Source organism: Diaphorina citri, unplaced genomic scaffold (assembly GCF_000475195.1).
Source record: "Diaphorina citri unplaced genomic scaffold, Diaci psyllid genome assembly version 1.1 scaffold896, whole genome shotgun sequence".
Taxonomy (NCBI): domain Eukaryota; kingdom Metazoa; phylum Arthropoda; class Insecta; order Hemiptera; family Psyllidae; genus Diaphorina; species Diaphorina citri.
Window position 1 is genome coordinate 33,948 of NW_007378327.1, and position 13,431 is coordinate 47,378.

A 13,431-nucleotide genomic window follows, 5' to 3' on the forward strand; every position below is an offset into this window, starting at 1 on the left:
AGGATTCGGGATTTGGCCTGACCGTGAATAAAGAAGTACCTATTTTTTCCCAAGGTCTTTGAAAGCCAAATCATAAAATGTAAAATACATATAACATGTTCAATGTTTTCCTGAAGGATTCGGGATTTGGCCTGACCGTGAATAAAGAAGTACCTATTTTTTCCCAAGGTCTTTGAAAGCCAAATGAGGCATCATTAAATAGTGCCCACACAATTAGAATTAGGCATTCTTAGATATATTTAATTGGTCATTAAATTTTAATTTACTTGAAAATTTAAAAATATTACTTTTTGACCGCAAACTAAAGTGCGGGAGAGTATTGAGCTATGAACATCGGGCTAGTATTACCGAGTATGAAGATCTTATACTCTTCCGATCTTGAATAGAAAAGACTATATCCTCGTAGAAATCTTTACTATCTATACAAAAATACACATCGACCAGTAGAAGTACATATAACGTACAAATGGAACAATTTTCAGCGAATTATTTTCTATTGGTTTCTTCCTATTTCACGCTCAAGATTGGATAAGGACTTGTCGAGTACCTATGGTTCATAGAGAAACGATTAGATATCGTATTTTTGGATCCCATTGATAAAATAATAGTATACACGTGACCAATGAAATGTCTTCTTACTTCGAAATTACATTCTGTATTATTTTTAAAAGATTATTTGATACCATCTGCCATCTGGGCAGTCGCGAGCTGATAGCTTTTCCGGCTCCACTCAGGCTTGGTAAGGTTAGGTGAGTAGGAGGGTAGCTTGTTGCTAAATGGAGGACAAAACCCCTGTCACTAAAACCTAATTAGTTATAGTCATAATGAACCCCTATGGAACAAAGAAATCGGGACTCACCCACTAAGCTTGTGCACATCCCGGCTTAGACTGGCGATCCGATTGTCGGAAACATCCAAACTTCTCAACTGATCCAACTTGAGGATGTTGCTTGGAATACTTGTCAGATCCGTATTGCAAAGGACCAACTTTGTCAGGTGAGGGAGTCGCTCGATTGGTTCCAAGCTTAGGGCACTGCTCACTAGATAGCGGTTGTGAGAGAGGATGAGCTCCTCCAGTGTAGGCCAGGTTTGGACAAGGGTCTCTGGGATCTTCTCGAGGCCCGAATTGGACAGGTCGAGGAGGGTTGTACATGGCTCGAAGTCGGCTGCCTGGGGAAGAGAAGAAAAAGTTCGTGAAGAAAAACTGGAAATCGAAAAACTCCTTTTTGTAGAATGAGTAAAATAGAGTTCATTTATTGTGATTTGTCTGATCTGGAATGATGAATTGTAGGATTGTGGAGCCAGAGAATATTTGGATCAATCTGATTTCAACTTTACAAATTGATACATGGTAAGAAAATACTATTCCCTCACCTTAAGATCTGGTAAGTATAAGTACCTATCTAGTAAAAAAACTCTACGTTTAAATTGGTGGATGTGAAGAAATTCTCAGTATAAATTGGTGGAGATAACAAAATTCCTACTGTACTAAAGAAATGGAACCATGCCGAAATCAAAGGAAAAACGAAGGAAAAACTCTACGTTTAAATTGGTGGATGTGACGAAATTCTCAGTATAAATTGGTGGAGATAACAAAATTCCTACTGTACTAAAGAAATGGAACCATGCCGAAATCAAAGGAAAAACGAAGTATGGGTTTGGACTTTTGAGGAAAATACCTCTAACCCAAATTAGTGGATGTGCCAAAGCTCAATAAGCTTGTGAATCTTGTCCTGTGATGTAATAAAATCCAGAATTTAGCCCAAAACCTCTTTACACCTATTTTGAATTACCCCAGAAGCAATGGGTATTGGGTAATCTGCTGTGAAAGTCCCTGAGAGGACGCATAATTTTTACGTACCTAGTTTTGTATTGTTTATCTGGTAATGAACTAAATAAAAAGTGAACTGATTCAAATTAAGTTACAAGACGGTAAACAATAATTTATAGGGTGAAATGAATTGCACTTCTTTTAATTATTTTTAAATTGATGTTTTGAGTTGGCAGATTGAATTTATTAATCTCTTGGAAAGTTTAAAACTGATTTTTGCACTATGATTACCATTTTCCTACCCAGTATGTATTTTTAGGGTATCCTTTCTTTGACGAGTCTCACCCCAATAACAAGGGGTGTCATTTATTTAGAAAACTAGTAAGAGTAGGGCCTTTAATTGGTGCCCCGTATGGTACAGATATAAGGCAGTGGATCTACCAGATCTGTATTTTTCGTCGTACGAAATCCTACTGGCAGTTCTTTCTCCAAACACCCTGTAATCCTGTATACAAAAATCAATCAATTTGAGAAGTTTTATGATCGAAAATCTCCTCAATGGAAACTGAAAGGATATGTCAACATTGCAGGATGTATTACTGGTATTGTTCTGAGCAATATGATTCACAACTTGTTCAGAAATCTACTTATTCAATAAGAAAAGGTTTCTTCAAATTAAATGAATCCCAAGTAAATCTAGACCTTTGACAAATGGAGTATGCCTAAAGACATGTGAAATGTTCCAATCCATTCGACCCCATAAAATTATAAAATGTGAAATAAAATGTAAAATACATATAACATGTTCAATGTTTTCCTGAAGGATTCGGGATTTGGCCTGACCGTGAATAAAGAGGTACCTATTTTTTTTCCAAGGTCTTTGAAAGCCAAATGAGGCATCATTAAATAGTGCCCACACAAATAGAATTAGGCATTCTTAGATATATTTAATTGGTCATTAAATTTTAATTTACTTGAAAATTTAAAAATATTACTTTTTGACCGCAAACTAAAGTGCGGGAGAGAATTGAGCTATGAACATCGGGCTAGTATTACCGAGTATGAACATCTTATACTCTTCCGATCTTGAATAGAAAAGACTATATCCTCGTAGAAATCTTTACTATCTATACAAAAATACACATCGACCAGTAGAAGTACATATAACGTACAAATGGAACAATTTTCAGCGAATTATTTTCTATTGGTTTCTTCCTATTTCACGCTCAAGATTGGATAAGGACTTGTCGAGTACCTATGGTTCATAGAGAAACGATTAGATATCGTATTTTTGGATCCCATTGATAAAATAATAGTATACACGTGACCAATGAAATGTCTTCTTACTTCGAAATTACATTCTGTATTATTTTTAAAAGATTATTTGATTAAATTTAAGTAAGGTATGACGTGAGCTCATTTACGTTACAAAGGATTGTATCACAAATAATGTGAAAATATAGAGAAAAAATCCCGAAGGCAAACTTTATTGGTCTCCTTTTTTTACCACTAGACTTTTTTATGAAGGTAGATCTGTATGTATATTTACGAGGTATTTATAGGTAGGCTTGCCAAACGTCCCGAATTGGCCGGAACAGTCCCGAATTTCAGGGGGTGTCCCGGCGTCCCGTTCAGTTTTCCATTTTGGGGCGTTTTATGACCGAAAAAATCAAGGAAATCACCAAAACCAGCAAATTAGAGTCAAAACATTAGATACGGAAGGAACATCGGAAGATTCAGGCAACGAACTCCAAATTCCAGACGGTTCCGGAAATTCCTTAAAGTTTATAGGTACAAAAATACCAACAACAAAGTATCGTCCGTCGAAACAAGTAAACATTTCCAATGAAATTAATACGGACAAGTGGCCTTAGAACGTTGAATGCACCAGTTACCGAAGAATTATTGGAGTTAAGACACGATGTAGGTGGTTGATATCCGAATAAGTAACCATCTGCCATCTGGGCAGTCGCGAGCTGATAGCTTTTCCGGCTCCACTCAGGCTTGGTAAGGTTAGGTGAGTAGGAGGGTAGCTTGTTGCCAAATGGAGGACAAAACCCCTGTCACTAAAACCTAATTAGTTATAGTCATAATGAACCCCTATGGAACAAAGAAATCGGGACTCACCCACTAAGCTTGTGCACATCCCGGCTCAGACTCGTGATCCGATTGTCCGAAACATCCAAACTTCTCAACTGATCCAACTTGAGGATGTTGCTTGGAATATTGGTCAGATCCGTATTGCAAAGGACCAACTTTGTCAGGTGAGGGAGTCGCTCGATTGGTTCCAAGCTTAGGGCACTGCTCACTAGATAGCGGTTGTGAGAGAGGATGAGCTCCTCCAGAGTGGGCCAGGTTTGGACAAGGGTCTCTGGGATCTTCTCGAGGCCCGAATTGGACAGGTCGAGGCGGGTTGTACATGGCTCGAAGTCGGCTGCCTGGGGAAGCGAAGAAAAAGTTCGTGAAGAAAAACTGGAAATCGAAAAACCCCTTTTTTTAGAATGAGTAAAATAGAGTTCATTTATTGTGATTTATCTGATCTGGAATGATGAATTGTAGGATTGTGGAGCCAGAGAATATTTGGATCAGTCTGATTTCAACTTTACAAATTGATACATGGTAAGAAAATACTATTCCCTCACCTTAAGATCTGGTAAGTATAAGTACCTATCTAGTAGATCTTTTCCCTTCTTTACCTCAAATTCCAGAGAATCCAGCTCCATGGTGAATCTAACGTCATTCGTGTTATTGTCATTTAAATCAGAAGGAGTAGGACTTTAAATCAACATCCATGTTCATAATTATCACTCTTTTAAAAAGATTCATGTGTTTAATTTGACGTTCATCATTTCAAACTAAGAAAACAAAGACTATATTTAGCACGATATTTAAATTCTCTTAGATTAACCTACCATCAATTGTCCCTCGAACATAACATTTCTTACATAGGACCTAAATCATGTTTCATAATATCGTCTACTACATGGATCAATGAGAACATCTGGATTATTTGATGTGAAAACCCCTCATGACTTAACTCGTAGAATATGAGGTTTAGGGTACCTACTTAATGGTAACAAGTGTGAAAACAGACCCATCACCTGATTAAATGGTAGGCACTTGATTAAATGGTAGGTATACCGGAAGAATTACCACGGTAAATTCTCGTACAATGGAGATTAGTGATTAGTAGGACCTACCAGGTGCAACACAAATCAAATGGAACCTAATGATGCTCGCTTCATTGAGTACTCGTACAGTGGAGATTAGTGATTAGTAGGACCTACCAGGTGCAACACAAATCAAATGGAACCTAATGATGCTCGCTTCATTGAGTACTCGCAGTACTTTCCTTAACAGAGTGTACTAAAACAAAGTCAAGGTTAGATCCAAATAGGTACCTACTACTATTTACAACCAATTCATTTGTTTCTTTACGTCACCGCGCTGCGGTTCCCCAGAACACTCAAGTTAAACAACGTTGAGCGAACCTGGACGGTTGACCGCCTGAGAAACCACAAGAGGGTTTTTTTATATATATACGTATATTTAACTTTTATAGCCAATAAGGATGTATGTACTTGTAGTCTTGTACCTTGTGATTGTATGAAATTAATTTCGATTTGATTCCAAAGAGGTAGCACTTTTTGTTTATCTTTGAAGTATCTACATGCGTTCTACCCTTGTTGTACAGAACAATGTAAATTGAATTTATAAGTAGGTAAAGTACATAGAATTCACTAAGGATTCAAAGTTTCACAACAGGTGTATTTGGTATTCAATGTTCTTAAGGTGTGATTTATCAGATAAAGCTTATCTGATGCTAATTAATCATAAGAAGATGAGTCTAATTATTCATTATTATTTATGTACTATTGGTTGCTACATTATCTACCTACATCATCATGAATTGAGAACAAGCAGTAGCTAGGTATCCTCACCAGGGACGCGGTTGTTTAAATTTTATTCTATTTCTAACCTTCCAAGTTTTTAATTTCCATTTTGTAGATTTTTTACAAACTAAATCATTCGTCAATAATTTTGCTCATATAACTATACATACATTAAAAAAAAAAAAAAAAAAAAAAAAAACCCCCAGGGGTTTGTTCGCGGATTTCGCGATTATGTTCGCGGATTTTGCGATTATGCTCGCGGATTTCGCGATTATGTTCGCGGATTTCGCGATTATGTTCGCGATTTCTCGATTATGTTCGCGGATTTCGCGATTATGTTCGCGGATTTCGCGATTTTGTTCGCGGATTTGGCGATTATGTTCGCGCGCGAATTCGCGGATTTCGCGATCCGCGGATTTGGCGATTTTGTTCGCGGATTTGGCGATTATGTTCGCGGATTTCGCGTTGTACATCCGCCTTGATTTAAGTAAGTAGGTATGCAATGTGCCAAGCAAAAATTCATCTTACCTCTTGGAACCGGAACCTAATAATGATGCTCGCTTCATTGAGTACTCGCAGTACTTTCCTTAACAGAGTGTACTAAAACAAAGTCAAGGTTAGATCCAAATACCTACTCAGCTCAGTGTAAGAGGGCCAAGTTTAAAGTTCAATTTAATGAAAGACCTATCAAATGAAGTTTATGGAATAGCCAACCAGGGAATATTTGAATACAACTCTTACCTGGATAAATGAACAACTTGTTGTGCACGAGGACAGCATATCGTCTCCGCCACTGAGGTAGTACCAAAATTTGAATACAACTCTTACCTGGATAAATGAACAACTTGTTGTGCACGAGGACAGCATATCGTCTCCGCCACTGAGGTAGTACCAAACCCTTGAGAATGTGGACAGATCCGCCTCTGGTGATACCTTCATCTGACCATGGTCCTGATAACAGAAACCAAATCATGTGCAGTTTTTACAGAAAAAGTAAACCCTTATGTACCTGGAAATCGCACGATTTGGACAATGTAAATCGCCTGCAGTACGATGACCGTGTTCATTACATGTTGAATGACTGTACTAAGTAATTGAGATTATACAAAATATTGTCCTGAGGAGGCTGAGTGCACCCCCCCACACACGTTATATTTGTTTAAAAGTTCGGCAAAGCTTACCTTTGTAACCTTTGAATGGGTGAAACAACCTGGTAAAATCTTTGAGATTTGGACAATGTAAATCGCCTGCAGTACGATGACCGTGTTCATTACATGTTGAATATCATTAAATTGCTTTTTTCACATTGTAGACTGTACTAAGTAATTGAGATTATACAAAATATTGTCCTGAGGAGGCTGAGTGCACCCCCCACACACGTTATATTTGTTTAAAAGTTCGGCAAAGCTTACCTTTGTAATCTTTGAATGGGTGAAACAACCTGATAAAATCTTTGAATAAATGACAGAAGGTCTGGAAAGTTTACCTGTGAAATATTTAATTTAAATAGGTGAAGTTCTGGGTTCTGGAGAGATCATTAAATTGCTTTTTTTACATTGTAGACTGTACTAAGTAATTGAGATTATACAAAATATTGTCCTGAGGAGGCTGAGTGCAGCCCCCACACACGTTATATTTGTTTAAAAGTTCGGCAAAGCTTACCTTTGTAACCTTTGAATGGGTGAAACAACCTGGTAAAATCTTTGAATAAATGACAGAAGGTCTGGAAAGTTTACCTGTGAAATATTTAATTTAAATAGGTGAAGTTCTGGGTTCTGGAGAGCTTACCAATGAAATATTTGAAGAGTCTGGAAACTTTACCTGTGAAATATTTAATTTAAATAGGTGAAGTTCTGGGTTCTGGAGAGCTTACCAATGAAATATTTGAAGAGGTGTCGAAAAGTGGGATCAATAGCGAGGCGTGTTCTGCGAGCAGGATTTTCATAACCGAGATCCACCAGAAATTCATCCTGAATCACCAAAGGTTTCTCCCACTTCTTCAAAGGTCTTTGATCCTGACCATCGATCTGAAATTGAAATTAGATTTGTTAAGTTCCAAATCGAAATTTTCACTGCATGACCATGGCATTTTCCCCTGTGTGATGTTCACACCAGATTTTTAGTAATTCATGTACCTAGGGAGAAGGGAGACAAATTAATGATCAAGGAGCGCAATAACGCTCCGTCCCGTCAAGTCAAAACAGTTTGACCACGTAATGATTATGCCTACTACATATAAACATTATTGTGCATTTTCCCCTGTGTGATGTTCACACCAGATTTTTAGTAATTCATGTACCTAATAGGGAGAAGGGAGACAAATAATCAATAACGCTCCGTCCCGTCAAGTCAAAACAGTTTGACCACGTAATGATTATGCCTACTACATATAAACATTATTGTATTTTGTTATAACATTTTCCCCTGTGTGATGTTCACACCAGATTTTTAGTAATTCATGTACCTAGGGAGAAGGGAGACAAATTAATGATCAAGGAGCGCAATAACGCTCCGTCCCGTCAAGTCAAAACAGTTTGACCACGTAATGATTATGCCTACTACATATAAACATTATTGTATTTTGTTATAATACGTGTTTATATCTTGTCTGTCTTTTTATTTGCCATGTTCAACACACCATTAGAACTTGAAGATATATTTACGGGCACTGAACTTAGTTCCATCGGGCAGGATTTGCATTAACACGCAAGACAATTTTTTGGCTCAATGTTCACTTTGTTTCATCAATGTACACCATATATCCCGTGTTTAATGTGATGAACTCCAGTGAATAATAATTAGCACGCATTTGGTTAGTGTAGGCATGTCTTAACATTCGATGAACCACCGTAGGTATTATGGGGTGTGAGAATGTTCCAACTGTAAAGGTTGGGTGGTAAAGATTGCCCTTGACATTAGGCTCACTTATGTTCAGCCACAATGTGGTAAGGAATATCATGAACACAAGACGAATGTATTCAAGTAGAAGAAAGAAGTCCTGTGCAAGTAAATATTGGGACTACAGGTCACAGTGACAAGGGCTTAAAAAGTATAGTCGATACAATACCTCTAATATGCGTAAAACTAGTATAGCTCGCTATACTGTAGTAATAGAAAGTAAAAAAAAGTAATAAATTGTACATCCTCCTTGATTTAAGTAAGTAGGTATGCAATGTGCCAAGCAAAAATTCATCTTACCTCTTGGAACCAATGCAACCACAGGGATTGATCTGCTTGAGTATCAAAGCTGAGAAATAAATTCCTGATCCCGCATATCTTCAGGACGTATCTGCCTGTTTTGGACGGAGTCTCCGAATATTCAATATAGGCGTCTGAGAGATCGATACTATCCGTGACGGCAAACCGGGAGTCTGAAAGAACGTAAAGTGAAATTAGACTTCGGAAATTGAAATTGGGCTTGTAAGAGCTTTGTGCTGGTATTGGATTATGTGTAATCCAATCGATTACACATGACTTAATGTAAGACCCGTGAAATTGAAATTGAATCTACAACTGTCCTAAATCTCTTTTTCTTCTTTTTCTGTGAAGGCTTGTAAGAGCTTTGTGCTGGTATTGGATTATGTGTAATCCAATACACATAAACATCGATTACACATGACTTAATGTAAGACCCGTGAAATTGAAATTGAATCTACAACTGTCCTAAATCTCTTTTTCTTCTTTTTCTGTGATGTGACGGCAAACCGGGAGTCTGAAAGAACGTAAAGTGAAATTAAACTTCGGAAATTGAAATTAGGCTTGTAAGAGCTTTGTGCTGGTATTGGATTATGTGTAATCCAATACACATAAACATCGATTACACATAATGGTTTGATAGACGGAGGTCTTATAGTTCCGAAATCAAAGAGAGAAGGAGGACAGTATAGGAGAAAGCCAGCCATTCCAATAACGAACCTTATCAATTTAGGATAAAGTTGACCCCGGCGAGAGTCAAACCCATGACTTATCGATTATAGGGCATCTAGACTGACTGACCAATCTTCAATTTTCTCCGTGTTTCGTGTCAGCTTAGGGACACTGGATGAAGCTGTCCTTTAGCCTCTTACAGTTTACCGTGTAGTGCATTTCGTGCCAGCCTCATTTGCTGGGAAGGTAGCTCGTCTGTTTTCTGTGAAGAGGTAACTTTAACAAAGGAGGACTCTTGTCGCCCCAGGCGTCAATCGATCTCGCAACCTAGCGCTTACATGGTAGACGGGTTACCCTCAAGCTACTACTAGCTCAGTGTAAGAGGGCCAAGTTTCAAGTTCAATTTAATGAAAGACCTATCAAATGAAGTTTATGGAATAGCCAACCAGGGAATTAAGGAGCGCGGTAGCGCTCCGCCCCGCCAAGTCAAGAAAGTTTGACCGCGCTACTAGAGATATTATACGCGACAGGGAAATGATTATTTGATTAAATTTAAGTAAGGTATGACGTGAGCTCATTTACGTTACAAAGGATTGTATCACAAATAATGTGAAAATATAGAGAAAAAATCCCGAAGGCAAACTTTATTGGTCTCCTTTTTTTACCACTAGACTTTTTTATGAAGGTAGATCTGTATGTATATTTACGAGGTATTTATAGGTAGGCTTGCCAAACGTCCCGAATTGGCCGGAACAGTCCCGAATTTCAGGGGGTGTCCCGGCGTCCCGTTCAGTTTTTCATTTTGGTTCCAGAAGTTTGGGGGAATGATGTTATTAAACTGTCCAGAACAAGAAGTTCACGTTTAGCTCTGATTACGCTACGGATTTAATACGAATTAAAATTCATCTCAGACGAAGGTAAGTAGAGGAATCTTGATATATTCATGTTGGTGTGAATGAATGGTACCTAGTTTATAGATTTTGTCGTTGATTATTTTCATGATATTTAGATCAATATGAACTTTGAGAGGAGGTTTGATCCATGACTGTTTAAGCATCTTTTGGTGAAAAAAAGATGATTTTTGTTTAACTTTTGTTTGCTAACTTTAATAGTAAAACAAAAAAATCAATCAAACAGTTTGATTCTAAAAGTTCGTAAAGATTGCCCTTGACATTAGGCTCACTTATGTTCAGCCACAATGTGGTAAGGAATATCATGAACACACACATCAAAAAAACTATTTTGGGTGGTATAGATTGCCCTTGACATTAGGCTCACTTATGTTCAGCCACAATGTGGTAAGGAATATCATGAACACACACATCAAAAAACCTATTATTTATGTACACATAGATAACTCGGTGGTCAACCGCTCGCTTTGTAATAAGGAGATTAGGGGTTCGAAACCCAGTAAGTACATTTATTTGAAGGTTTTTTATGTTTTATAGAGGGAACCGTAACTGTGTTTGATAGAGGTCTTACCTATCGTCCCGAAATCTAAGAGAGGAGGACAAAATGAAAAGCCGGCCGTTCCGAAGACGAACCTTATTTTAGCATAAAGTTCGCCGGGGCGAGAATCGAGCCTACCGGGTTCGAATCCCAGTAAGTACATGTATTTGAAGGTTTTTTTATGTTTTATAGAGGGAACCGTAACTGTGTTTGATAGAGGTCTTACCTATCGTCCCGAAATCGAAGTGAGGAGGACAAAATGAAAAGCCGGCCGTTCCGAAGACGAACCTTATTTTAGCATAAAGTTCGCCGGGGCGAGAATCGAGCCTACAAGATGATTTTTGTTTAACTTTTGTTTGCTAACTTTAATAGTAAAACAAAAAAATCAATCAAACAGTTTGATTCTAAAAGTTCTCGAGCCTACGACATAAAGCTTACAAGGCAGCGCACCTTCCTAGCTAGCCAGGTTGGCCAAATCTCTTATTCCATAAGACGAATGAAGAAAGGGAGGGAACTCATGAACATCATCAAAATAAGAAAACTCCAATACCTGGGCCATATCATGCGGAATGACAACAAATACACCCTACTACAACTCATCATTCAGGGGAAAATGGAAGGAAAAAGAGGACGCGGCAGACGCAGAATCTCTTGTATGCACAATTTGACAAAATGGACTGGAAAAACATCCACGGAAATATTTCGCATAGCTGTAAATAAAATCAAACTTGCCGAGCTGGGCACAATTTGACAAAATGGACTGGAAAAACATCCACGGAAATATTTCGCATAGCTGTAAATAAAATCAAACTTGCCGAGCTGGTCGCTGACAAAATGGACTGGAAAAACATCCACGGAAATATTTCGCATAGCTGTAAATAAAATCAAACTTGCCGAGCTGGTCGCAAACATCCGCAACGGATAAGGCACTACAAGAAGAATCCTTTTAATAAACACCCTGTATTGAGGATATGCTCATTGCGTATTCAAATCACTTATGTCCGGAGCACTATGTCCCAAGAGCCAACACTTGTACATATTGACTTTAACACTTGTAATGCGCAGAATTTCAATCAAGAGGAAAGAATTAGAATAGATCAGTTGCGCTTCCTTGGGTGATGTTTCAAAGTCATAGAGCAGGAAAAATGAGGATCAACGGAATTTTTCTTTTTCTTATACGACTTCTAGATCCCGAGATAAATCGATTTAAAAAATACCGGTAAATCGTGAAACTTATGTCCGGAGCACTATGTCCCAACAGCCAACACTTGTACATATTGACTTTAACACTTGTAATGCGCAGAATTTCCAAAGTATGTACCTACATAGATATCTACATAACCTACCTATCTTATTCAAAAATCACTTATGTCCAGAGCACTATGTCCCAACAGCCAACACTTGTACATATTAGCTTTAACACTTGTAATGTGCAGAATTTCCGAAGTACCTTGACATATGTAGATATTATACCTACATCTAAAAAAAAAAAAAAAAAAAGGAAAAGTCTACGTAGGGCCAGGAAAAGCCAGGAGCCAACACTTGTACATATTGACTTTAACACTTGTAATGTGCAGAATTTCCAAAGTATGTACCTACATAGATATCTACATAACCTACCTATCTTATTCAAATCACTTATGTCCAGAGCACTATGTCCCAACAGCTAACACTTGTACATATTGGCTTTAACACTTGTAATGTGCAGAATTTCCGAAGTACCTTGACATATGTAGATATTATACCTACATCTAAAAAAAAGGAAAAGTCTACGTAGGGCCAGGAAAAGCCAGCAGCATGCGATTGCCCAGATGGTCACCCATCCGGATACTAACCACGCGCAACATCTCTTAACTACAGTGATCCATTGGGAGCTGGAGTATTGAACGGGCTATTGCCACTGGCTTATCTCTATCTAACCAACACTTGTACATATTGGCTTTAACACTTGTAATGTGCAGAATTTCCGAAGTACCTTGACATAATTATGTAGATATTATACCTACATCTAAAAAAAAAAAAAAAGGAAAAGTCTACGTAGGGCCAGGAAAAGCCAGCAGCATGCGATTGCCCAGATGGTCACCCAACCGGATACCAACCACGCGCAACATCTCTTAACTACAGTGATCCATTGGGAGCTGGAGTATTGAACGGGCTATTGCCACTGGCTTATCTCTATCTAACTATTATGTACTCGTATACGTACGAGTATATGAATTAATATGTAGTTATCCTCATTACCTGAATCCAAACGGAATGGTACACTGATATGGACAAATCTCTACAGACATCATTCACAGTAGTTTCCCGGGACAGATACACCAAAGTGCCTTCTGTGTCTTGGCCGTCCCACGACTCAAACAGTCGGATCCAACCGCACTGGGCAGCTAACATGACTCGGCTTTTCGTTCTCTCCACACCCATGGTGGTTTTCGATGGAAACTTTTACAG

At 38.2% G+C, this 13,431-nt stretch overlaps 1 protein-coding gene and 1 pseudogene across 1 annotated transcript in view; both read right to left on the reverse strand.

Moving 5' to 3' along the window:
• Nucleotides 1-13,431, reverse strand: part of LOC103512894 (protein phosphatase PHLPP-like protein) — a 45,189-nt gene extending 31,758 nt beyond the window's left edge. The window contains exons 1-8 of the mRNA XM_026826244.1: nucleotides 13,222-13,431; nucleotides 7,538-7,691; nucleotides 6,406-6,615; nucleotides 5,263-5,278; nucleotides 4,468-4,546; nucleotides 3,899-4,209; nucleotides 2,213-2,276; nucleotides 860-1,170 (exon numbers count right to left, since the gene is read on the reverse strand). Coding sequence (XP_026682045.1) covers nucleotides 860-1,170; nucleotides 2,213-2,276; nucleotides 3,899-4,209; nucleotides 4,468-4,546; nucleotides 5,263-5,278; nucleotides 6,406-6,615; nucleotides 7,538-7,691; nucleotides 13,222-13,404 — 1,328 coding nt within the window. The 5' untranslated portion in view covers nucleotides 13,405-13,431. The remainder of the gene's footprint in view (nucleotides 1-859; nucleotides 1,171-2,212; nucleotides 2,277-3,898; nucleotides 4,210-4,467; nucleotides 4,547-5,262; nucleotides 5,279-6,405; nucleotides 6,616-7,537; nucleotides 7,692-13,221) is intronic.
• Nucleotides 12,768-12,885, reverse strand: LOC113468931 (annotated as a pseudogene).